General features: G+C 52.9%; 5 protein-coding genes across 7 annotated transcripts; 4 read left to right on the forward strand and 1 right to left on the reverse strand.

Annotated features, from left to right (window-relative positions):
• Positions 1-4,920: 4,920 nt before the first annotated feature.
• Positions 4,921-9,796, forward strand: rtn4rl1a (reticulon 4 receptor-like 1a). Its single transcript, XM_086131906.1, has 3 exons — positions 4,921-5,334; positions 7,106-7,560; positions 7,870-9,796. Exons 1-3 carry the CDS (start codon positions 5,322-5,324, stop codon positions 8,755-8,757), a joined length of 1,356 nt encoding a protein of 451 aa, XP_085988032.1. The 5' UTR covers positions 4,921-5,321; the 3' UTR covers positions 8,758-9,796.
• Positions 9,797-10,143: 347 nt separating this feature from the next.
• Positions 10,144-14,975, forward strand: smyd4 (SET and MYND domain containing 4). 3 transcript variants are annotated; one of them, XM_086131737.1, is made up of 10 exons: positions 10,146-11,047; positions 11,711-11,861; positions 11,968-12,057; positions 12,328-13,072; positions 13,150-13,335; positions 13,423-13,574; positions 14,088-14,220; positions 14,283-14,408; positions 14,524-14,647; positions 14,724-14,975. In XM_086131737.1, the coding sequence occupies exons 1-10, from the start codon at positions 10,914-10,916 to the stop codon at positions 14,845-14,847; spliced, it is 1,965 nt and encodes a 654-aa protein (XP_085987863.1). In that variant the 5' UTR covers positions 10,146-10,913; the 3' UTR covers positions 14,848-14,975. The 3 variants fall into 3 exon arrangements, with proteins under 3 accessions (XP_085987864.1, XP_085987863.1, XP_085987862.1); XM_086131736.1 differs by having other exon boundaries at positions 13,150-13,574; XM_086131738.1 differs by lacking the exons at positions 14,088-14,220; positions 14,283-14,408; positions 14,524-14,647; positions 14,724-14,975 and adding an exon at positions 13,671-14,080 and having other exon boundaries at positions 10,144-11,047; positions 13,150-13,574.
• Positions 14,976-17,402: 2,427 nt separating this feature from the next.
• On the forward strand, positions 17,403-19,159 carry tpbgl (trophoblast glycoprotein like). Its single transcript, XM_086131097.1, has one exon. The coding sequence runs from the start codon at positions 17,527-17,529 to the stop codon at positions 18,586-18,588; it is 1,062 nt and encodes a 353-aa protein (XP_085987223.1). The 5' UTR covers positions 17,403-17,526; the 3' UTR covers positions 18,589-19,159.
• Positions 19,160-20,986: 1,827 nt separating this feature from the next.
• On the forward strand, positions 20,987-21,953 carry coa4 (cytochrome c oxidase assembly factor 4 homolog). The gene is made up of 2 exons (XM_086131158.1): positions 20,987-21,158; positions 21,487-21,953. The coding sequence occupies exon 2, from the start codon at positions 21,488-21,490 to the stop codon at positions 21,743-21,745; it is 258 nt and encodes an 85-aa protein (XP_085987284.1). The 5' UTR covers positions 20,987-21,158; position 21,487; the 3' UTR covers positions 21,746-21,953.
• A 292-nt stretch (positions 21,954-22,245) lies between these two features.
• LOC147194252 (olfactory receptor 8G17-like) lies at positions 22,246-23,486 on the reverse strand. The gene is made up of 2 exons (XM_086131174.1): positions 23,055-23,486; positions 22,246-22,809 (listed from the first exon to the last, which is right to left on the reverse strand). The coding sequence occupies exons 1-2, from the start codon at positions 23,472-23,474 to the stop codon at positions 22,246-22,248; spliced, it is 984 nt and encodes a 327-aa protein (XP_085987300.1). The 5' UTR covers positions 23,475-23,486.
• Between the last annotated feature and the right edge of the window lie 170 nt (positions 23,487-23,656).

A 23,656-nucleotide genomic window follows, 5' to 3' on the forward strand; every position in this document is an offset into this window, starting at 1 on the left:
TGTGGTTCAAAATACTTGAGTCCAAACGATCCAAATACATTTTCCCCTGGAACGATCCACTCTGCCCATTTTTGACCCAACGACACTCAAACAACATACAGATACGTGAGGAAGGCGTTTTTAGCCCAAAAAAACGACATAGTATAGTAAGGCGTTTTTAGCTAAAAAAAACCGTAATAGTATAGTAAGGCGTTTTTAGCCGAAAAAAACGACCATGTATAGTAAGGCGTTTTTAGGCCGAAAAAAACGACCATGTATAGTAAGGCGTTTTTAGCCCGAAAAAAACGACATATATGTAAGGCGTTTTTAGGCCGAAAAAAACGACATAGTATAGTAAGGCGTTTTTAGCTAAAAAACCCGTCATAGTATAGTAAGGCGTTTTTAGGCCGAAAAAAACGACAGTATAGTAAGGCGTTTTTAGCTAAAAAAACCCGTCATAGTATGGTAAGGCGTTTTTAGCCCGAAAAAAACGACATAGTATAGTAAGGCGTTTTTGAGCCGAAAAAAACGACATAGTATATAGTAAGGCGTTTTTAGGCCGAAAAAAAAACGACATAGTATAGTAAGGCGTTTTTGAGCCGAAAAAAACGACATAGTATATAGTAAGGCGTTTTTAGGCCGAAAAAAACGACAGTATAGTAAGGCGTTTTTAGGCCGAAAAAAACGACATAGTATAGTAAGGCGTTTTTAGGCCGAAAAAAACGACATAGTATAGTAAGGCGTTTTTAGCTAAAAAAAAACCGTCATAGTATAGTAAGGCGTTTTTAGGCTGAAAAAAAGGACATAGTATAGTAAGGCGTTTTTAGCCCGAAAAAAACGACATAGTAGTAAGGCATTTTTAGGCTGAAAAAAACGACATAGTATATAGTAAGGCGTTTTTAGGCTGAAAAAAACGACATAGTATAGTAAGGCGTTTTTAGGCCGAAAAAAACGACATAGTATAGTAAGGCGTTTTTAGGCTGAAAAAAACGACATAGTATAGTAAGGCATTTTTAGCCCAAAAAAAACGACATTGTATAGTAAAGCGTTTTTAGCTGTTTTTAGCCCGAAAAAAATGACATAGTATATAGTAAGGCGTTTTTAGGCCGAAAAAAACTACATAGTATAGTAAGGCGTTTTTAGGCCGAAAAAAAACGACATAGTATAGTAAGGCGTTTTTAGCTAAAAAAAACCATCATAGTATAGTAAAGCGTTTTTAGCTGTTTTTAGCCCGAAAAAAACGACATAGTATATAGTAAGGCGTTTTTAGGCCGAAAAAAACGACATAGTATAGTAAGGCGTTTTTAGGCTGAAAAAAACGACATAGTATAGTAAGGCGTTTTTAGCCCAAAAAAACGACATTGTATAGTAAAGCGTTTTTAGCTGTTTTTAGCCCGAAAAAAACGACATAGTATATAGTAAGGCGTTTTTAGGCCGAAAAAAACTACATAGTATAGTAAGGCGTTTTTAGGCCGAAAAAAAACGACATAGTATAGTAAGGCGTTTTTAGCCCGAAAAAAACGACATAGTATAGTAAGGCGTTTTTAGCTAAAAAAACCCATCATAGTATAGTAAGGCATTTTTAGGCCGAAAAAACGACATAGTACAGTAAGGCGTTTATAGGCCGAAAAAAACGACATAGTATAGTAAGGCATTTTTACGCCGAAAAAAACGACATAGTATAGTAAGGCGTTTTTAGGCTGAAAAAAACGACATAGTATAGTAAGGCATTTTTAGCCCGAAAAAAATGACATAGTATAGTAAGGCGTTTTTCGGCTGAAAAAAACGACATAGTATAGTAAGGCGTTTTTAGCCCGAAAAAACCCTTACTATATACTATGTCATTTTTTTCGGGCTAAAAACAGCTAAAAACGCTTTACTATACAATGTCGTTTTTTTTGGGCTAAAAAGGCCTTACTATACTATGTCATTTTTTTCGGCCTAAAAACGCCTTAATATAGATGGTCTTTTTTTCGGCTAAAAACGCCTTACTATACATGGTCGTTTTTTTGGGCTAAAAACGGCTTACTATACTATACTATACTATGTCGCCTTACTATACTATGTCGTTTTTTCCGGGCTAAAAACGGCTTACTATACTATACTATACTATGTCGCCTTACTATACTATGTCGTTTTTTTCGGGCTAAAAACGGCTTACTATACTATACTATACTATGTCGCCTTACTATACTATGTCGTTTTCTTTGGGCTAAAAACGGCTTACTATACTATGTCGTTTTTTTCGGCTAAAAACGCCTTACTATACTATGTCGTGTTTTTTTAGCTAAAAATGCCTTACTATACTATGTCGTTTTTTTCGGCCTAAAAACGGCTTACTATACTATGTCGTTTTTTCCGGGCTAAAAACGGCTTACTATACTATGTCGTTTTTTTCGGGCTAAAAACGCCTTACTATACTATGTCGTTTTTTTCGGCCTAAAAACGCCTTACTATATATACTATGTCGTTTTTTTCGGGCTAAAAACGCCTTACTATACTATGTCGTTTTTTCCGCGCTAAAAACGCCTTACTATACTATGTCGTTTTTTCCGGGCTAAAAACGGCTTACTATACTATACTATACTATGTCGCCTTACTATACTATGTCATTTTTTTCGGGCTAAAAACGGCTTACTATACTATGTCGTTTTTTTCGGCTAAAAACGCCTTACTATACTATGTCGTGTTTTTTAGCTAAAAATGCCTTACTATACTATGTCGTTTTTTTCGGCCTAAAAACGGCTTACTATACTATGTCGTTTTTTTCGGGCTAAAAACGCCTTACTATACTATGTCGTTTTTTTCGGCCTAAAAACGCCTTACTATACTATGTCGTTTTTTTTTGCTAAAAACGCCTTACTATACTATGTCGTTTTTTTCGGGCTAAAAACGGCTTACTATACTGTGTCGTTTTTTTCGGGCTAAAAACGCCTTACTATACTATGTCGTTTTTTTTGGCCTAAATACGCCTTACTATACTATGTCGTTTTTTTCGGCCTAAAAACGCCTTACTATACTATGTCGTTTTTTCCGGGCTAAAAACGCCTTACTATACTATGTCGTTTTTTCCGGGCTAAAAACGGCTTACTATACTATACTATACTATGTCGCCTTACTATACTATGTCATTTTTTTCGGGCTAAAAACGGCTTACTATACTATGTCGTTTTTTTCGGCCTAAAAACGCCTTACTATACTATGTCGTTTTTTCCGGGCTAAAAACAGCTAAAAACGCTTTACTATACTATGTCGTTTTTTCCGGGCTAAAAACGGCTTACTATACTATACTATACTATGTCGCCTTACTATACTATGTCGTTTTTTTCGGCCTAAAAACGCCTTACTATACTATGTCGTTTTTTTCGGGCTAAAAACGGCTTACTATACTATGTCGTTTTTTTCGGGCTAAAAACGGCTTACTATACTATGTCGTTTTTTTCGGGCTAAAAACGCCTTACTATACTATGTCGTTTTTTTCGGGCTAAAAACGCCTTACTATACTATGTCGTTTTTTTCGGCCTAAAAACGCCTTACTATATATACTATGTCGCTTTTTTCGGGCTAAAAACAGCTAAAAACGCTTTACTATACAATGTCGTTTTTTTTGGGCTAAAAAGGCCTTACTATACTATGTCATTTTTTTCGACCTAAAAACGCCTTATTATACTATGTCGTTTTTTTCGGCCTAAAAACGCCTTACTATACATGGTCGTATTTTTCGGCTAAAAACGCCTTACTATACATGGTCGTTTTTTTTTTTGCTAAAAACGCCTTACTATACATGGTCGTTTTTTTCGGTAAAAAACGTCTTGCTATACATGGTGGTTTTTTGGGGCTAAAAACGTATTACTATATACGGTCGGGGTTTTTTCGGCTAAAAACGCCTTACTATACATAGTCGTTTTTTTCCGGTAAAATACGCCTTTGTATACATGGGCGTTTTTTTTTTTTTTGGTAAAAAAAGTCTTACTATTGTCACGAATGCGAGGTGGTGGTGGACCCCAAAAAGCAGGCAGGAGGGAGGGGCAGGGTGTACTTGACGACTTGTATTAAACATAGAGAAAACTAAATCCAAAACCAACAAAGTCCAAAGTATCAAACAAAAATCATGACTGAAGATAAAACATAACAGCAACCAAAACATGACTGAACAAACATTACAGTAGCAAAGAGCAACATTGACCCGACCACGAGTGGTCGGGCTGTGGGTCCTTTTAAAGCACTAATTACCTAATGGCCAACAGGTGTGCAGCTGCAGGGGGAGCCCTACAGTGCCACCTGTTGGTCACAAACCGAATCATGACATCTATACATGGTTGGGGTTTTTTGGGCCAAAAAACGCCTTATTATACATGATCGTTTTTTTGGTAAAAAACGTCTTACGATACATGATCGTTTTTTTCGGCTAAAAACGCCTTACTATACATGGTTGTTTTTTGAGGGGGCTAAAAACGCCTTCCTTTTCATGGTCGCTTTTTTTTCGGTAAAAAAACGCCTTACTATTCAAGGTTGTTTTTTTGGGCAAAAATCTCGCCCAAAAAAATTGACCATGTATCGTTTGGGGTTTCTGACACAGCAAAAAAGGGCGCAATTATTTGGAACAGTCGTCAACGCTTTTATTCTACGGAGGGTGTGCCTAATAAAGTGGCCACCAAAGCATGGAGGAGGAGGCACAACGACTGCACTATATTTTTGCGTGTAAGAAAGGGACAAAATATTCGGAGCACGAGTCGTTGCCTTGTCCCGGATGATGACCCTAATAAAAAAAGGGGGCGGGGAGGTGGTGGTGGTGGTGAATAAGGTCACAATATTAGGGAACAACAGATGTTGCCTCCAGTGGCTGTCACGGGATACTGTGAATAAAACGGCCACTCAGTCAAAGCCGCGCTGGGCTGATGAACGTCACCATCAAAACAAACAAAAAAAAAACCACGATGAGGGAAGAGGGCGTCGAAATATTCGGATCGCAACAACGTCGCGAGGGCCACAGTCTAAAATGGCCAACAATTCAACATCGCCAGAGAAAGTGGCGGGGAGGAGAGCGGAGGAAAGATTGGTCACGTGTCACGTCCGGGTGTACCTCATGACGCGGCCACCACTTCAACATCAACAACGGAGAGAGAGAGAGGAGGGAAGGAGAGAGAAGCGGCTGGGCGAAGAGGCGGGAAGAAGCGCGGCAGCGGCTGCTTGCGAGCGCGCAGCCCGCGGCAGAAAAGCACCAAGCGGAAAAGGAAGACGGAGGCAAAGAGGAAGACGTCCGAGCGCTTCGTCAAACCTCGTGGTTTTCGCCGGGGCGGGAAGTCGGAGCATGCCGCTCCCGCCGCCAACAACCTTCTAGAATGTTCACGCGCCGTGAGTCTCACTGCACTCCTGCCACCCGCGTGCGCGTGCGCGGGCGATCGAGCGAGTCTGCGCGCGATGAAATATTGACGAGCGACCAAAAGCCTGAAAACGGGGAAGAAGCCGTCCGGCGGCGTTCCCCCCTCAAACAAATCACATTGGAGGAACTTGGCTGATGGCCCGGTGGGGAAATGTCACTCCGTTACTTTCTGAGCTCCCACATGCTAACTGTCATCGCATTTCGTCTCCGCAAATAGCGGCGCATGACTTGACGACTTGGTCCGAGGCCATTTATTTCCTTATTTGAGGACAAAAGATGAGCATTCGAGGGGGCGCGGTACTTTGAGGAGGTCCGGGAACCTTTGGGATGTCTCCACGGCGCGGAACGTCTGCAAAAGAACTGCAATTTTCCGTCACTTTGAAGTTGAACTTTAGGAGGACCCTCGAGTGTCTGGAGAGATGTTTCCATTTGGTTCTGGGGTCAAAAGACCACCCCTGCTAGTGGGGGTTGGACTTTTTAGGGTTCTTCGGTGGAAAGTTCCCGGAACTTTGTGTAGAACTTTTGGAGGACCATTGTGGGAGCTATGTTCAAAATTTGGCCCACACACATAACCAGTCTCCATAGCAGCACACACACACACACACACAAAAGCCCAAATTGATTTGGCCACGCGGCGCTTAATTTCAAGGTCGTACATTTGTATTTTTTTGTGCCAAGTCTCCTTTTATTGCATCAAACGTGACTGTGTGACAGAAAGTGTCGCTCGTGCGCACCTGCGTTTGAAGTTGATGCGCAAAAGTGGGCCGGCACCGAGCGGGTGGGGGGGGGGGGGTCTCAGGGGAGGGGGCCGTTGAGGAGCTCGTTGGTGGCGAATTAGCGGCTGGCCCGGCGGCGGAACAAGCAGGGCCGGGAGACGGGGGCCGGGCCGCGCCCGCCTCGCGGGAACAATGAAAGGACGCGTCGGGAATAGACGCCGATTGTTGACATCGCTACTCGCGTGGGTGTGGAAAGGCTTTGATTGGTTCGCCTGAGGGTCACACACACACACACAGTGTGCGGCTAAAAACAGCCACGTCGTGAGGGCGGAGTGGGGCAAAAGTGGCAGCGAAGCGTCTTTCTTCACGCACTAATTGAAGCTGATGCTGAGGACGAACGAGACGACGACGACGACGAAAAGCCAAAGTGAAGGCCAGTCACAAGCTGCTGCCGACTTGGCGTGACGCGTCGACGACTTAAGACGATTAATGTCATCCCATTTCTGGGCCGACAGTCACGGAGGGCTAAGACCCCCCCCCCCCCCCGCCGCATAGCCTTCCAAATAGTTGAGATCAACTCGGTCGGTCAGGAGATTGCTTGACTTGTCGCTCGGTCACTCGGTTACTTCCTTCGGTGCGTTCACCGTCGCCACTGAAACGTCAACCGGCGTGCTTCCGTCTTCCAGCTCGGGACTCGGCGAAGCAGCACGCGACTCGTTTCGACCAGCGCACGTTTGTCACGGCGGGGGCGGCTCGTTTGCGAGCTCAAGACGGCCTCCCGGGGCTCGTTGGCGTCTTGCCCGAGCGCCGCCGGGACCGGGCGCGAGGGCGGCCCCGGTAACGGCCGCACGTGTTGCGTCCTCATCGCAAGGTGAAGGCAGCGAGCTCTCCGCTATTCGCCAACCAGTCGGATTTTCTTTACGATTTGGGTGGGGACTACCGAATAGTCTCCGGCGGAGCCATCTTAAGACCACTACCGAAAAAGAAAAAACAACGGACTGACGTGCGCGCATCCCGTCCCGTTCAGGTTGCGGCGGCGCGGAGCTGCTGCTGGTTCTGTGCGGCCTGGACGCGTCGCTGCCGTGCCCGCGGCGCTGCATCTGCTACACGGCGCCCAGCACCGTGTCGTGCCAGGCGCAGGACTTGCGGGCGGTGCCCGAGGGCATCCCGCCGCACGGCCAGCGCATCTTCCTGCAGAACAACAAGATCGGGCGGCTGCTGCGCGGGCACTTGCCGCCGGCCGCCGCCACGCTGTGGCTCTACTCCAACAACATCTCCGAGATCCAGCCGGCCGCCTTCCGCGGCTTCCGGCGGCTGGAGGAGCTGGACCTGGGCGACAACCGCCGCCTGAAGGCGCTGGCCGCCGACACCTTCCGCGGCCTGGCCCGACTGCGTTCCTTGCACCTGTACCGCTGCGGCCTGCTCGGCCTGCCGCCCGGCATCTTCGCCGAGCTGCGCGACCTCCGATATCTCTACCTGCAGGTAAGTGCAAAGTCGGCGACTGACCCCAAACGGCGCTCAGAAGGGCCAATCCATCGGCAAAATCATGGCGAGACGTGGCCCAGAATTTGCGGGAGAGACGGAATTCTGGGCCATGAAAAGGCACAGTGGGCCACCCTCTGAAAAAAAGTTCAGAAACGTCCCAAAGTTTGACCCCACGGTGGTGGAGAGCGAACGGACGATTTGCTGCGGGAAACGCAGCCGAGGTGCGATTCGACGGCAGAAGGAGCAAGGAGAGCGCCAAGGAGGCGCGGTCGGTCGCCATGTCTCACCCTTGCCGCTCTCTCGCAGGACAACCAGTTGGAGTTCCTGGAGGACGACCTGTTCATCGACCTGCTGAACCTGAGCCACCTGTTCCTGCACGGCAACCGCCTGTGGAGCCTGCACCAGAACACCTTCCGGGGCCTGGGCGCCTTGGACCGCCTGCTCCTCCACCAGAACCGCATCCGCCGGGTGGACCGGCGGGCCTTCCACGACCTGCGGCGGCTCACCACCCTCTACTTGTTCAACAATTCCCTGGGGGGGCTGTCGGCGGGGAGCCTGGCTCTCCTGCCGGCCCTCGAGTACCTCCGCCTCAACGACAACCCCTGGGAGTGCGACTGCGGGGCGCTGCCCCTCTGGGACTGGCTGCGCGGCTTCCGGGGCTCCGCGTCTTCGCTGGTGTGCCTTTCGCCTCCGCAGATGGCGGGGAAAGACCTGAAGATGCTGAGCAAAGAGGAGATGCCCTCGTGCCTGAAGGAGGAGGCGGAGGAGGAGGGGGGCGGCGGAGGGGGAGGGGCGGGCGGGGAGTCAGCCAACCGCCTGAATCGTCCCGGGAGCCGCCACCGGCGACCTTCCCTGCCCCGCGACGACCAGCGCAACCCGCCTCCGCCTTCACCGCGACCGCCCCGGGGGCGCGGCGGGAACTGCACCCGGCCGGGGCGCCGGGCCAAAGGGGGGGCCGACCGAGTGCCGCTTCTTCACGAGCCGGAGGTGAAAGACTTTGAGGCTAAAAATGAGGGCTTGACCGCCGCCAGGAGAAAGAACAAGTGCGTGGCGAGAACTTGGCTAGGCCCCCCCAGCGGAGTCCAAAGAGCCACAAATGCGGCAGCGGCTCCCCTTGCGGGGGCCTTTTTCTGGTCGGCGCTGCTGGCGTCATCGCTAACTCTACGCCGACTCTTTTGCTTGTCGAGCTTCTGAAGGTTTTTGCCAAATGCCGCGAGACCGCCCGAGCGCTTCGCTCTGCTCTTTTGGGAATACGCTTCACGGTCTTGGCCGTCGGTTGCGGTCCTTGGTCTTAGACCCGAGACCTTGCCTCTGTTCTCTTACTGCCAAATCATGCGAGCGCAAGCGCAAAGACGTTGCGCGCGTGTCGTTCTCGACGTCGGGAAGAATCCCGAGGGCAAAAAGGGCCGGCCCCGAGGGGGCCGCGTTTGCCCCAGCGTGTCGCCTGATGACGTCACCGAGGGAGCGGGCCATCACGTCACTTTCAGGTCAAAGAGAGGTTGTACTGTCATTGCGACAGCGTTCACCCGATTTGGATGAAGAATCTCTCAAATTGGTGAAAACAAATCTTGTCGCTTTCATTTCGAGGGATGAGAAACCGATGTTGATGCTCCCCCCGCCCCCCCGCCCACGACTCGCCGTGTGGCCTTTCGACATCAGCGCAATTGCGGCGCCCCTTTTAACTCCTCCCCTCCACCCCGGCGCCATCTTTGGGGTCACCGTGGCAACCGCCTCCTCCCCCCACGCTCGCCGACCCCTTCGACCCGCCCGTCAATTCAAAAAGCGACAGTTTGACGCCGCCCGACACATTTTATGGCAAGAGTAAATTCCCCAAAAAGGAGCGAAAGAAAGCAAAGAGATGCCGTGGAGATTGAAAGCGCTCGCTCGCTGCTCTTGCGCTGCCATCCAAAACAATCGCGGGCGTCGTGCGCACGTGTTATGTAACGCCGTTGCACTAAATAAAGACACTCTTGGCTTCAACCAGGCGCTTTGGAAAAAAAATACTGGAAAGGAATTTATTTCTCGAGGCAAACAAACTCTGAGAGCTCAAGAGGCCGCGATTGGACAAGCGCGACATTTAACCGGCCGCTTGAAGCAGCGCTGGCGCGAGCGACGAACGGGCGCGACAAAGAAACGTGGCGATTCCCTCGCATGCCACCGCGCTGGTGGGATGAGTCACCGTTCCGCACGCCCGCATCGCACGTCCACCGAGAAGCTCAGCGTTGGCGCGTCCCATCTGCTCTGCAAACGCGGGCGGGGGGGGGGGGGGGGGGGGGGGGCGTGGCACGCAATGCGTTCACGTGGCGGCGGCGGCGGCCCTTTGGAGACATTACATTTGGAAGGAGCCGCAGCGACTGAGGCGCTCGTGTTTTGCAGGCGGGGTCCCACCTGGCCGGGGGCCTTTGCACGTTTTCTCTTTCACTACTTTTAGCCTCATTCAAGCGCCTTCGTTGTCGCGATGCGAATGTGAACCGACCGGTGCTCTGTGCGGATCGACAGGATGGGCCCCGCGACCATTCCGGGGTGATACGAGCTTGCTCTGAAAAAGGGCAGGGGGGGGGGGGGTCTTTTTAGCATAGCTGTTTATGTTACGTGGTCATTTTCACGGTTGACGACGTGCTTTTTGACTGAGTCGTGCTCATGTTGACAATTGCCTGACGATTGAGGGAAAGGCTTTCCCTCAATCGCCCCTTGCGTGAGTTTGACGCTAATGTTACGGCGCAAAAATCTTCACAAACATTCAAGACCGAGAACACTTCCAACTGCAGAAGCCAGAACTGGCGGGATCACGCAACACGGACCGGATATACTGCCTTCACAACAAAAGACAGCTGTCTCATACAACTCCAAAACGACAAACTAGAGCTACTGTGACTCGTATGCAACAACAGTTGTATGAATTTTACGTCAACAAATAGATGTATAATTCAAACATACAAAAAAAAACCCTACCAACGTACGGCCCAGAATCCGAAGAAAGGTCGCATGTTTTATTTCGAAAGCTCAGTCGAATCCGCAGCAGTCATGTGACCATGTTGCAGAGCGGCGTGTGACCGGATATGCCAAGTTCTGCTTCAAACATAAAAGATAAATACAAGTCATAAACGACGACAATATATGCAAGTGTAACTACTCTTCTAACAATATAAGTCAAAGTTAAATGCCTCGACTAGTGTTTAATCTATGAAGGATTCTATACTTTTATATAAAAAGCAACCACGTTTGGACTAAATCCGAGCAAGTGTTTTATTTTGAAGGCCAAGTCGTCCCCGGATCTGTCACGTGACATTGTTGTGTGGATTTTCCCCGCTGCCGATACGGCGTGAAAACAAACTTTTAGTTTTTCCTAAATGGACCTTCCGTGCCTCCCGTGGCAAGACCACGTCGCTCGCAAGTGGGCCGGACTCGAACCCGAGTTCAGGGAGCGTTTTAAGTCCCTGCTTGAAATCGAAGATATCTTTGAGAGCGCCCTGAGTGTGACAACGTGAGTAGCTCGGGGTTTTTTTTCTACTGACAAAATATGTATTAGATCTCATGCGAATTCGCTAAATGTATTTGCGCGTCATCATTTCACGTTCGCGTTGCTGCTCCTTTCGCTGCGCGCACAAGGGGGCGCTATGTCACAACAGACAACCTGCACGGAGATTTGAGAAGCAAAGATCACACAGAACTGGACTGTCAAGTCCCACAGCACCCCTGCAAGCGATGCAGTATTTTAGTGGATGCAGTCTTTAAAACATACAAACACATTTCAAAACATAACAGTGAGAGAGAGCGCAATGGATACGACACGAATATCGGACAGTGTGGCGAACCGCTTTTATCTCTTTCTGTTGGCGTTAAAAAGAATTTCACATTCAGCAAAAATGAGGCAATGCTTGAAATACTGCGCCTTCATTTTGCTTTCAAATGCAATCTGCAAACTAATTGCTGTGCCACCATCTACTGGCCGACAGTGGAAGTGCACTCAAAACAAAGCTCCCACACGATGACGTTGACTTGTAAACCGCACCCGGCAACAAAAAAAATGCAGACCCGAAGCCCGTTGCAACTCGGCCGCAGTCACGTGAGCGGTTTTTCGCGGAGAAGAAAGACTACGTACCCGTGACCGTTGCGATACCGTCCGCACGCTCGACTTTTCTTCCAGCAAGGACGATGCGGAGCATCTGCGCCGCATCTCTGCGGAAGGACACGGTGACGCGAGGAAGGACGCCGCGGAGGCGTCCGCGTGCAGGCAGCGCGGAAACGCCAGCTTCAAGAGCGGCGAGTACGCCGAGGCCGCGCTGCACTACTCGCAGGTCACCGCCCTCTCTGCGTTCACTTGTAAACATTAGCCCCCCCCCACCCCCCACCCTTTCTGTTCCATCTTGACGAATGGTCATGAATTCTCTCCGGCGACCGCAGGGCGTGTGTTTGTCCCCCCAAAGTTCGGAGCAGCTGTCGCTGTGCTACGCCAATCGCTCGGCGGCACTTTACCACCTGCAGCACTACCAGGTGAGAACATTTGCATGGCCACAAATGGGGTTGGACTGGTCGCCGGTCAATCACCGGGCACCAGAGCCAAATGCTGGATTGGTCGCCAGTCACTCGCAGGACATACTGTATTTAGACATGCGGGACTGGTCGCCGGTCAATCACTAGACAGGCAGACAAACACCGGCGTGAGCGAGACAAAAAATACCTCACTGGCCGTCAGTCAGACGCGGGCACAACGAGCCGAGCCGCGGAGCGGTCGGCAGTCACCGCGTGGTCTGTCCCCCTCAGGACGCTCTGGAGGACGTGTCGGACGCCGAGAAGAGCGGCTACCCGCCGGCTCTGGCGCACAAGTTGGCCAAGCGCCGCGCGCAATGCCTGGCGCGCCTGCCGTCCTCCCACGTCGGCGCAGACCCAGACGACCGCTCGGGGACGTCTCCCAAAGTGACGGTGCGCTTCAGCCCGGAGAAAGGTCGCCACATGGTGGCCACGGAGGCCATCGCGGCCGGGGAGGTGATCCTGAGCGAGAGGCCCTTCGGCTCGGTTCTCGTGGCGAGCGGCGGCGCCTTTGGGACGGAGCGGCGGCACTGCCACGCCTGCTTGAAGCCCGCCCGGCGACCGGTCCCGTGCGCCGGGTGCTCGTACGCCCGCTACTGCGGCGCCCGCTGCAGGGACGGCGCCTGGGAGGAGCACCACCGCTGGGAATGCCCGCTGGGCGCCCGCTTGGCGGCCGCCGGCGTCCTGTCGCACTTGGCGCTGAGGGTGGCGCTCAAAGCGGGCGTGGCCAACGCGGGCGGCGCCGCCTACCGAGGCGTCTGGGACCTGCTGCGCCACGTGGAGCGGCACGCCGCCAGCATGCGCTTCCTGTGCGCCGTGACCGCGGCCACGCTGCGGCTGGCGCTCGGCGAGACGGCGACGTCGCCCGTCGGACGGGGGGAGGAGGACGCGGGGGGGCGGCCGCTGGGCGTGGCCATGCTGAGGCACGCGCTGCAGCTGCGCTGCAACGCGCAGGCCGTCGTCATGCTGCAACAGCCAGGTGACGCCCGGCCGTCGCGCCGTCGCCGTCGTTTGGTCTTTTTCGGCCGCCGGCCAATCGAGGTTTTTTCGCCTCAGGCTTGTCGGACGCTCACGTGCAGTCCGTTGAGGAGCGACGGGTCGCCACGGCCGTCTTCCCGACGCTGAGTCTCATCAACCACTCGTGCCGGCCCAACACGAGCTTGAGCTTCGGCGCCGGTGGCGCCGTCACGCTGCGAGCGGCGCAAAGCCTGCGTCCCGGACAAGAGGTCGCCCACTGCTACGGTTTGTCATTTTCATTCCACGTGGGGGAGTGGGGGCCCTTTACCGATAGTTTCGACGGACTCCGGCGTCGCGGCGGTTTTCCCACAGGTCCTCACAGTGGCAGAATGGTCGCCGGGGAGCGGCGCCGCCTCCTGCAGGAGCAGTACTTCTTCCTGTGCCGCTGCGAGGCCTGCCAGGAGGACCGGTCGCCGGACGAACAATCCGGACTGTTGTGTGCCCGCTGCGACGCTTCCCTCCTGGTAAGGGATTTCCTCTTCGGGCGGCGTCCAGTTTTAGCTCTTGGCAATTTAGATCAGTCGCCATCTTGACAAAAGATTGGTCGCCGCGCCACACAGTCCAAGGTCATCTCATGCCACTGGAGCGGTCGCCAGTCAGTTGAAGTGCCTGCATTTGACCAACAACGGCCGAGACACCCGAAGGCAAACAAAGGACCGGTCGCCAGTCAATCACAGGAGACCAAACGGACTGGTCGATAGTACAATTGTCACAATCGATTGGTCACCAGTCAATAGAGGGGAACCTACTGATAGAGAGAAACATTGGGGCGGTCCCCCTTCTTTCCAAGGACACTGATTGGAACACAGATTGGTCGCTCTTCAACAGTATGACCCCTACCAGCACACGTGCCGGACTGGTCGCCTGCCAATCACAGGGTGTCTTGCACAGACAAAAGAACAAATGGATTGCCAGTCGGTCGCATGGCCTACCTGTACTCCCCCCCCCCCCCAACTGAGCGGTCACCTGTCAATCAGCCTTCCAGCGGAGGCGACCATTCGTGCGGCTCCTGCGGCGGCGCGTGGTCCGGCGGCGAGCTGAGCCAAACGTTGCGGGACGTCCGACGTGACTTGGACGCGGCGGCCCATCTCCTGGAGACGGAACAACCCGGTGAGTGAGCGGTCGCCGGCCCCCCGTCCGCCGCTCCTTTGCGTTGATTGTGCTTTCCGCAGGCGAGGCGGCCGTCCTGCTGGAGCGGTTGCAGACGCGGTGGCGCCGGGCGGGCGTGGCGCCGGCGCGCACGCACGAGCTGGGTGGCCGCACAGAGGACGCCTTGGCCCGGGCGCACGCGCACAAAGGTTCTTGCATCGACACGCCTCAACTTTTCTCGCGCTTTGACGGATTCGTTCCTCTTTGGCCGGCCGGTCCGGTGCCACAGTCACACTTTTTTTTCTTTTTTTTTTTGGAGCGCAGGCGATTGGGCGCGCGCGGCCGAGCACTTGGAGCGCAGCGCCGCCGCCGTGGCGGCTCGCTTCGGAGCGGACAGCGTGGAGATGGCGCGACAGGTCGCCAAGCTGGCGCAGCTGCACTTCAACGCGTGAGTCGCGCCTCCGCCTCCTTTTCAGACGACGCTTTTGTTTTTTTGCGCCGACGGTGTGGCCCGTCGCCCGCAGCGGCTCGAGAGCGTCGGCCCTGTCCGTCATCCCGGAGGCGCGCCGCCTCCTCGCCCTGCACTGCGGCGCCCTCTGCCCCGAAGTGCGGGAACTGCAGGCCATGGAGGACTGCTTGCGCCGTTGACGCAAAAAAAAAAAACGTCTCAAGCTAAAATGGTCGTTTTGACTCCTGCCACGGCCACTCGTCGCAACTTCTCTTTTGAATTAAATGCCAGATCATTTGTTGCGCTGAATTAAAGATGATCAAATGCACCTTTTCACAAATGAATCATTCCGTGGCCAAAATGTTTCTTTCTGAACAACTTTTATCCTGATATCGTGACCTTTGGACATTTGTCTGTAACAATGTGAACAAGAGTGCGTTTACCGCGAAGCTAAAGCATCGCATCGATGTCATCATGTCGTCGGGACTCGCACGCTTGTGATTGCGTCATCAACTATTTTGGTCCGATTTGGATTTTGCGAAGCGCCGCCGATCGACGCGATAGCCCCCCCCCGACTGCTTCAAATGCACCCGAATAAGACACGAGCGGAGCAGCGCGCGGGCGACCTCTCGGCGAGACGGAGGACTGGAAAGGGATCCGCACAGACGGTGTCGCTTGTCCGTCCGCCATCAATTAGTCATTTGAGCGAAGGGTGGACGCCGGGACAAAGGCGGCCATTGGCGCTTAGCTTAGTCCAGCTTAGGCTAAACGGCCGCCGCTTGGAGTCGTCCGTCCAAAAAAAAAAAATCTGTCTTTTATTTAGCTCAATGCATACATTCCTTCTCCTCTGCCAAGAACGACGAGCATTCCTGCGGCTGACCGAGCTGTGAGCGTCTGTCGCTCATCTTAGCGTAGCATCTGCAAGCTAACCTTTGGAAGGAGTCCGCCAAAAGCGTCTCCATTGTCCTGTCCTATCTTTTAGTCATGACGTGTCATCTAATATTCCATTTTCAATCTCTCGCTCTCTCTCGCCGGTCTGCCTGAATCTATTCTGAACGTCATAAAAAGTTAAAATTCCATCTCGCAAGGCGGGATGAAGAATGCTTATGAAGATCCGTGTCACACGGTGGCTTCATAAGTCTCGTTTTTTTTTTCTTTTTAATCATCGCCAAGAAGTGTGAAGAAGCAGCGGGAGGTGACGCACACTTTCTCCCGGCGGATCGGATGACAAAACGCGGCGGCGAGGACGCGGCAACGTATCGGTGACACGCGAGCGAGCCAGCGCGAGATCGGAGACGGCGTCCCGGCGCTTTTAGAACCGGATCGAGTTCCAAAGCGCAGAGGATTTTTTTCCTTCCGCCATACGACCGCCTTGCACAAAAAAAAAACAAACCAAAAAAAAAAGTGTGGCTTTATTGGCAAGCGACAGCCGACTTGGAAGGGACCTGCCAAAGCCGCTTTTATCGCGGGGGAGCCACCCACAGAAAGTGCAAACCATCAAACAACCGCCTCAGATGTCCAAACAAAATATCCATCCATGTCCTGAACGTCTTCATCCCAACGAGGCTCGCGGGCGTGCCGGGGCCTAACCTAGCCGGTTTCGGGCAGTCGCGTGTAGACAGCGCTTGAGAAAATGTTTCCAAATGATTTGGGGTCGCGCGCGTCGGGCCGCCGCGTCCGTTTGGCTCATTTGGCCAAACGATGCCAAAGGCCGAGCGAGCGCGCCGTGCCGACCGTCGTCAGAGCGAACAGCGCGGAAATTAAACCCACACCGCAAAGTCGGCCGTGGGGGGGGGGGGGCGTCCTTGAACGGCCAAGGGTGCTCGAGCGCGACGGGAGCGCATCGGTCACGTTGCCGAAAATACTCGGCCATTAGCGGAGATGGAGGAGGCGACGCAGACGACGGGGAGCTCAAATTAACTCGGCCGTGATCATCGCCGACGATCAATAAAATATCAGCGGGGATATTTCGCTTGCGAAACAGACGGAAAAGGATTTCGGCTCATGGCAATCGTCGCACGAGGCCTAATCGTGATCCGGGGGCAGAGTTGAAGTCCGAGGCAAAGACGTGACGATGAAGGAAAAAGTAAGAAGGGATGTTCATGAGACAAGTTCAAGGTCAGCTTGACGAGTGACATCTAGGACTAAAAAAAAAACGATGTAGTCCAAATGCCTTCTGAAGTTTTGAAGTTCTGCGAGCAAGTGACCCCCCACCCCCCCCCCCACCCCCTCGATCAAGGCAAAGTGCTCGCTTCTCGTTCGTGGCTCGCAATGACATTCGCCGTCATGTGAAGGCAGCCTCGGCTGACAACGGATCACAAGTCCGACTGCGTCAAGTCCCGGCAGGTGAAGAAAGAAAGAAGGAGGAGACGACTCCAAGCCCCCAGAAGGCCAAGGTCAAGGTCACGGCTGTTAGCCGGCAGCTTTTGTTGCCGAGGAAATCAATTCAGCGCCTGAGAGTCCAGCGGCAGGCCACCGTGACATGGTGGCGGGGGGGTTAATTGCTGCGGGGTGTCTCGCAAATCACGCGACACAACGAGCCGCTGTCACGCCGCAAGCGCAGCGGAGCTTGACGGCGTTTTACGGGCGCTTATCGCCGGCGTCCAGACGCGCCTGCATGGCCGCACTTTGTCTTTCGCCGCCGCCCGTGCATGGTTACACCCTTGAATAGAAAACACAAATGGCGCACTATGATCGAGGTATACTTAAGGGCGGGGGGGGGGGGGGGCATACGAGGGTCAGGAACATTCACGACCCGAGCGACCGAATCCGCAAAAGCAAATTCTCGTGGTGGCGGGGCTCGCGAAGGGGCCGCCGCGCACGCGCATCGCATTTAAGTGCCGCCGGTGGGCGCGCAAAGTTCTCACACGAGAGCCGACATGCGGACGCGCGCCCGCTCGGAGCCGCGGCGGCTGTGCGTGCTCGCGAGCTGGGCGGCGCTGCTGGCGTGCGCCCGCGCCGAGGACGCGTGCCCGCCGGCCTGCGCGTGCTCCCGGGACTCCGGCACGGTGAGCTGCCGAGCCGGCGCGGCGGACGGCGACGCCGCGGCGGGGGTGCCCGGCCCCCTCCCGGCCTGGACGGCCGCGCTGATCCTTCGCGGCGGGACGGTGACGACGCTGCGGCGCGGCGCCTTCGCGTCCGCGGCGGCCAACGGCAGCGCGCTGGACGCGGCGGCCGCGCTGTCGCTGTCCGCCAACGCCATCCGCGCGGTGGAGGCGGACGCCTTCGCGGGGCTGCCGCACCTGCGCGTCCTCGACCTGAGCCGCAACCGGCTGGAGCGCGTGTCCCGCGGCGCCTTCCGGGGCCTGCGGGAGCTGCGCACGCTGTGCCTCAACGAGTCCATCGTCCCCGAGGCGGCCGCGCAGCTGGCGGCCGCGCTGGGCGCCGGCGACCTGCGCGACCTCCGCCGGCTGGAGCTGGCGGGCAACCGGCTGCGGGGCGTGCCCCTGGCCGCCCCGCACGCCTTCGGCCTGCTGCAGCAGCTGGTCCTGGTCAACAATTCCATCCGCGGTCTGAGCCGGGAGGACGTGAGCGGGCTGGAGCGCCAGCGCCGCGCCCGCGTCTACCTGGCGCGCAACCCCTTCCGCTGCGCGTGCGAGCTGGAGGCCTTCTACTGGTGGCTGAAGAACGCCTCGCAGTGCCCCGACGCCGCGCTGCTGCGCTGCGCCGAACCGCCGGCACGCCGCGGGCTGCCGGTGGAGCGGCTGCGCCCCGAGGACGTGGACTGCCTCAACGAGAACCTGGAGGCCGTCTCCTACGTGTTCCTGGGCATCGTGCTCGCCCTCATCGGGCTGGTGTTCCTCATGGTGCTCTACCTGAACCGCGGCGGGATCAAGCGCTGGCTCAACAACATTCGCGAAGCCTGCCGGGACCAGATGGAGGTCTACCACTACCGCTACGAGCAGGACTCGGACCCGCGGCTCGCCAACGTGGCCGTCTGACCCCCCAAGACGCCAAAGACTCGAGACGGGGGTTACTCGTGTACATAGCATACACTACTATCCACTTTTCTTTGTCATCGTGACCACCGAATCAGATTTGCTCGCGCGAAAGCACTTGGATGTCTTTTTTTTTTTCAGTAGTTGCCCCCTCTCGTGACACGTAGGACTAATGCAGCGTTTTGACCCCTGTCGGGCTTTTTAGAGAGCTCAAGATAGAGCCTCCGGTCGTCGAAATAAAGTTGGCGATGGGGATTTATGACCTCAACAATCCCAAACCCGACACCAGTTCGATTTGATACCGAAGAAACATTGAGCGTCCACGTGATATTTTCCAAAGGCGCCCTTCACGCAACATAACAGAACTTTGACTTCCGCATGTAGCCGAACTACACACACACACACACAAATGCTCTCACACATTCCTGAAACACTCGCTCTTTTACACACACGCGCGCGCACACACACACACACGCGCACGTACTTTATCAGTAACCTGAGAGCATATGTAACTCTCAGTAGTGTGTATCTGTGTCAAATCGAAGTCATTAAAGCTGATAACTTTGTCTCCTGATGATGATGGTGTGACCTTCATCTCTCACTGAAAGGTGTACACACGCACACACACACACACACACTTTTGATACTTGAATCGGAGCGCAGGTGCTCCTCAGGGCAAAGGTGACATTTGCGCTCGCACGCGCACTCGCCGATCAAATATCGTCTCAACGACTCTCGCTGCGTTGCATTTGCAAATTTGCGTCGGTTTTCAATGCGACTTGAGACGAGCGAAGCAATGAATGCACAAACCATGTTGGAGATGGGTGTTTCATCTTCCCATTTTTTGGAAAAGACTTGCATTTGAAATATATTATATATATAGGCTATTTTCACTCTCTCATCGATGATCACTTAAATTTTCTGGCTCCATTTCTCAGCAAATAAATAAATACATAAATTTAGCAGGAAGTCACGCATTGGCCGCAATAAGAAGTTCATGTCAAAATCTTTTCCTTGGCGGAGGTAATTTGGATGTTGTCTTCTAACTTTAAAATATGGTGAGGTCTCACATACGTTTAATCATTTTGAAAATTGATTTTACAAGGTGGCACTGTGTGCTGGAATATTTATTCTTCTTATTATTTTTTGGGGCTCAAACACGTGACCGGATAGCGACGTCACATGTCCGGTGCCGAGCCGGCTGTGCAATAGCAAGTCCAACTTTTACCTTTCCCGTCAAGGTTCGCCGTCTTCAACTAAGAATGGCGAGGTGTTGCAAAGTCACATTTTTAACAAAGAATGCAGTCATGAACTCCAACCGTAGGAAACCAAACGCCCATTACCTTGCCGTCGTTGTCGAAATCCACGCAGGGAATCCCCAACGTGTGGTCTTCAGACGGCCATGTACCCAACAAAAGTGTCCGTCTGACAAACGCACCTGTTCCAATCAATGCTTGTTCACGCCCCCAAATCCTCCCGCAAAAAACAAACAAACAAACCATTGAAATCGTTTGAAATTAAGTACAAGCAAAATTCTATTCGTGAAAACATTTTGGCTCCAAATCGTGTCGTTGTGTGAAAGGCACACTTGTGTGACATGATGTCTGTCTGCGTGCACCACGCGCTGCTTTTCTTTGTCCAAAAGGGAGAGCCATTGCTTCGCGCTTGCCAGTCATGTTGGCACATCAAACTAGAACCAAACAGACAGCTATAATTCTGATCAAAACACATGCTAAACATTTACATATACATACAAAACTAATAGATAATGGGGAGTAAGTCATTTTAGTTGGCGGAAACACGCGACAGAGATGGAACATTAAAGAACTATTTGATCGCTGCACGGAGCCAATGTTCAGCTTGTTTATTGACTTCAATAACACCTTAATTCTCGTATTAACAGGTCGAATTCATTGCAAACAAACAGCTCGGAACAAAACGCGATTACTTCTAACATGGGCTTTTATTGAGTGTTTTTTTCCGTTCGTCGCGTTGGCGGAAGTGTCGTTGCACAGGGGAGTTATTTGACTGCTGGACCAAGCCTTATGTCATTTTTCAAAAATGAAATAATACGCTCCATTTCGTATTACCGCGTCTAATATATGATGAAACGTATGTTCAAATACACACACAAAAAACATGATTAATACCATCATACGACATGGTTGAAGTCTTCATCGAGCTGGAGGAAATTGTGGTGTTCAGAGGGAACTATTTGACTGATACCCCAGGACGTCATCCTATTTCGTCAAAAACACAATCCATAGCATCCCTTTATCTCGCCGTATTTACGTGAAATACAATACAAATAAATCTCGTACAGCTAAAAATACAGCGCTGTTAATATTTTCATATTATGAGCATTTTACTGGTCCCGTGAAAACGGGAATTGTTTGACTGTTACACTTGGCCCTACACTGAAATATTTCCCCCTCCATTCCACAAACCAAGCAACCAGTTTTCGTCGAGTGTTTATTTTTTAACCAAAACATTGGCGTTAAAATTACGCGATTGTGACTTGATATTTTCCTTTGACTATCGGATACACGGAGACAATCGGGGAAAGATAACAGGTTTGCTTTTAAATTAATGATCAAACACCTGTACTGAGACAAAAGGAGACCGAACGGGAGCTTGACCGAGTAACGCAAAACTCACCTCAAGTACTGTTCGAGTTGCTATGACTGCACAACAAGCAACATCAATAAAATATCACCAACACGTACGATTATATTCCACTATGTGTGTTTATCATATAACTATGGAATTCTTGATGAGACTTTAAGGAACTAGTCGGCAAGGGGACATTTAGCTCTACTGTCTGACAGTCCATAATTGAATCGAGAAGCATTATTAATTCCAATGTTCTGGAACTAATGACAATGGCACATTTGTGCGCAGAATGACATCACCTTCTCCCCACGACCGAAGCGCAAAGAAGACGACGACGGACGCCGAAGACCCCGTGGAGCGAATGATCTCTCGTACGGGCTGCGGCGAGCTGCACGAAGCGCTGCAGGACTGCATGGCCGAGCATCAGGACTGGCGAGTGTGCCAGAGCCACGTGGGCGCCTTCAAAAAATGCATGAACGACTACCACAAGGTGCGGCAGGAGCACTTGAGCCAGCGGCGGCGGATGGCCAACAGCACTCCCACCTGACAACACCCTCCACCCTAGAACGCGCTCAAGGTGTCTTGATTTGCCAATGCGGAGCCTGGACCTCAGGATTGCAGAATCTGGATCTAGATTTGCCACGAGCTGTATATTCTTTCTCAACTGACAAACACGCACACACAAAATTTGATTTGCTGATGTTATGTTGAAACTTGTTTTGTGAATAAAGAGAATCGTCTGGATCAGATCGGAATCATACTTGCACTGGCTGCTCCTTCTGGTTGTGTGAGTAGAAAGAAGACGGTTAGGAAAACTGCGGTATCTGTTGTGTTTCACAGAGGATAAAGAATACCCGCCTGTAAATTGTTTTAGTTGTGTGTCCACGTTTGGCTACTTATTGTGTTTGAATATCGATGGCTTCCAACGTTACCGCAGCATCGATGCTCGTTTCACTGGCCCGTTGCATCGTGCATTAGCATTAAGCGAGCAAAGTTTTGAAAAAGCAAATTTGCGGTTGTTGCAATGCACAATGTGCAATTCTCCTGCTAGCGGAGCGCCGTCCATATTTTGGCGTGCTTGCCCCGGCGCGCGCTCCTGACGAGCCTGCCGAGCGCATCTTTGATCTCCTGCGTCTGCAGCGTGTAGATGACGGGGTTGAGCACGGGAGGGAAGACGGAGGTGAGCGACAGGTTGACGATGCGGCCGTCGGGGTGGATGTTCTCCATCAGCGTGAAGGTGATGAGCAGCGGGATGAAGTAGATGGCCACCAGCGACAGGTGGGCGGCGCAGGTGCGCAGGGCCTTGAGGCGCTCCTGGACGGCGGCCACCTTGGCCAACGTGCAGCCGATGGCGGCGTAGCTGAGCAGGATGAAGGCCAGCGGCAGCCAGAAGATCACCACCGGGTAGACGCAGCTCACCACGTAGTTGGGGTAGTGGCTGTTGCAGGCCAGCCGGTAGATCTGGCCGTGGTCGCAGAAGTAGCTGTTGATCACCACCGAGCGGCAGTAGGACAGGCGGGTCAGCAGACCCGTGGCCGTCGCCACCAGGGCCGCCACCAGCACCCAGAAGCCCGAGATCAGCGAGAACATGAAGCGGTGCGTCATCCTCACCTGCGGGTGCGGCAAAACACGACACCGTACACGGTGGTCGACATTCTGGTTAGTATCGCATTGGTGGAATTCGAATGAAGCGCCGAGATTCGCATCTCGGGGGCTGAAAATGACATCATGCGCCATGGAGGATAAGGGTGGGGGCTAATGGTTAGGTGTTCAGGTCAATACCGGGGTCGGAGGCTTGCAATCGGCCAAGGCCCTGGGTAGCGGCAAAATACCGAGCGCGGGTTTCTCCTCCTCACCTGGTAGTGCAGCGGGAAAATGATGGCCAGGAGCCGATCGTAGGCCAGAGCCACCAAGTTGAACGACTGCATGGACAAGCAGGTGTAGCAGAAGAACAGGAAAGTCAGGCAGCTGCGGAAGGGAACGCGGCGGTGGCCCAACAAGAACACGTCCAGGAGCTTAGGGACCAGCGCCGAGCTCCCGAACAGGTCCACGAAGGCCAGGTTGAAGACCGCCACGTACTTGGGGGTCCGCAGCCGGCGATCCAGACAGATGACGGCCATGACCGCGCCGTTGGCCAGCACCGACAGCACGTAGACCACGAACAGGAAGACGTAGTACAGCTTGATATGCGGGATCCCCGACAGGCCGCTAATGATGAAGTACTCGGGGTGCACCATGGACGCGTTCTCGTCCTCGGCAGGATTGAACAGGTTCATGGTCCCGGATGCCGAGATCCACTGGAGCTCGACTCTCGAGCGCGGCCAATAAGAAAGCACGCCGGAGCCCCGATCCCCGCAACGGACACTCCCACTTGGCACAAAAACAACTTGACTTCAAAACAACAAGTTTTTCATCCCGTGGGGAGCTCGGCTGGCCGTAACCTTGGCAAACATTTGAC

The sequence above is a fragment of the Hippocampus guttulatus genome, chromosome 15 (assembly GCF_054856545.1).
Source record: "Hippocampus guttulatus isolate MCC_2025c chromosome 15, RoL_Hgut_1.0, whole genome shotgun sequence".
In the NCBI taxonomy this organism is placed as follows: domain Eukaryota; kingdom Metazoa; phylum Chordata; class Actinopteri; order Syngnathiformes; family Syngnathidae; genus Hippocampus; species Hippocampus guttulatus.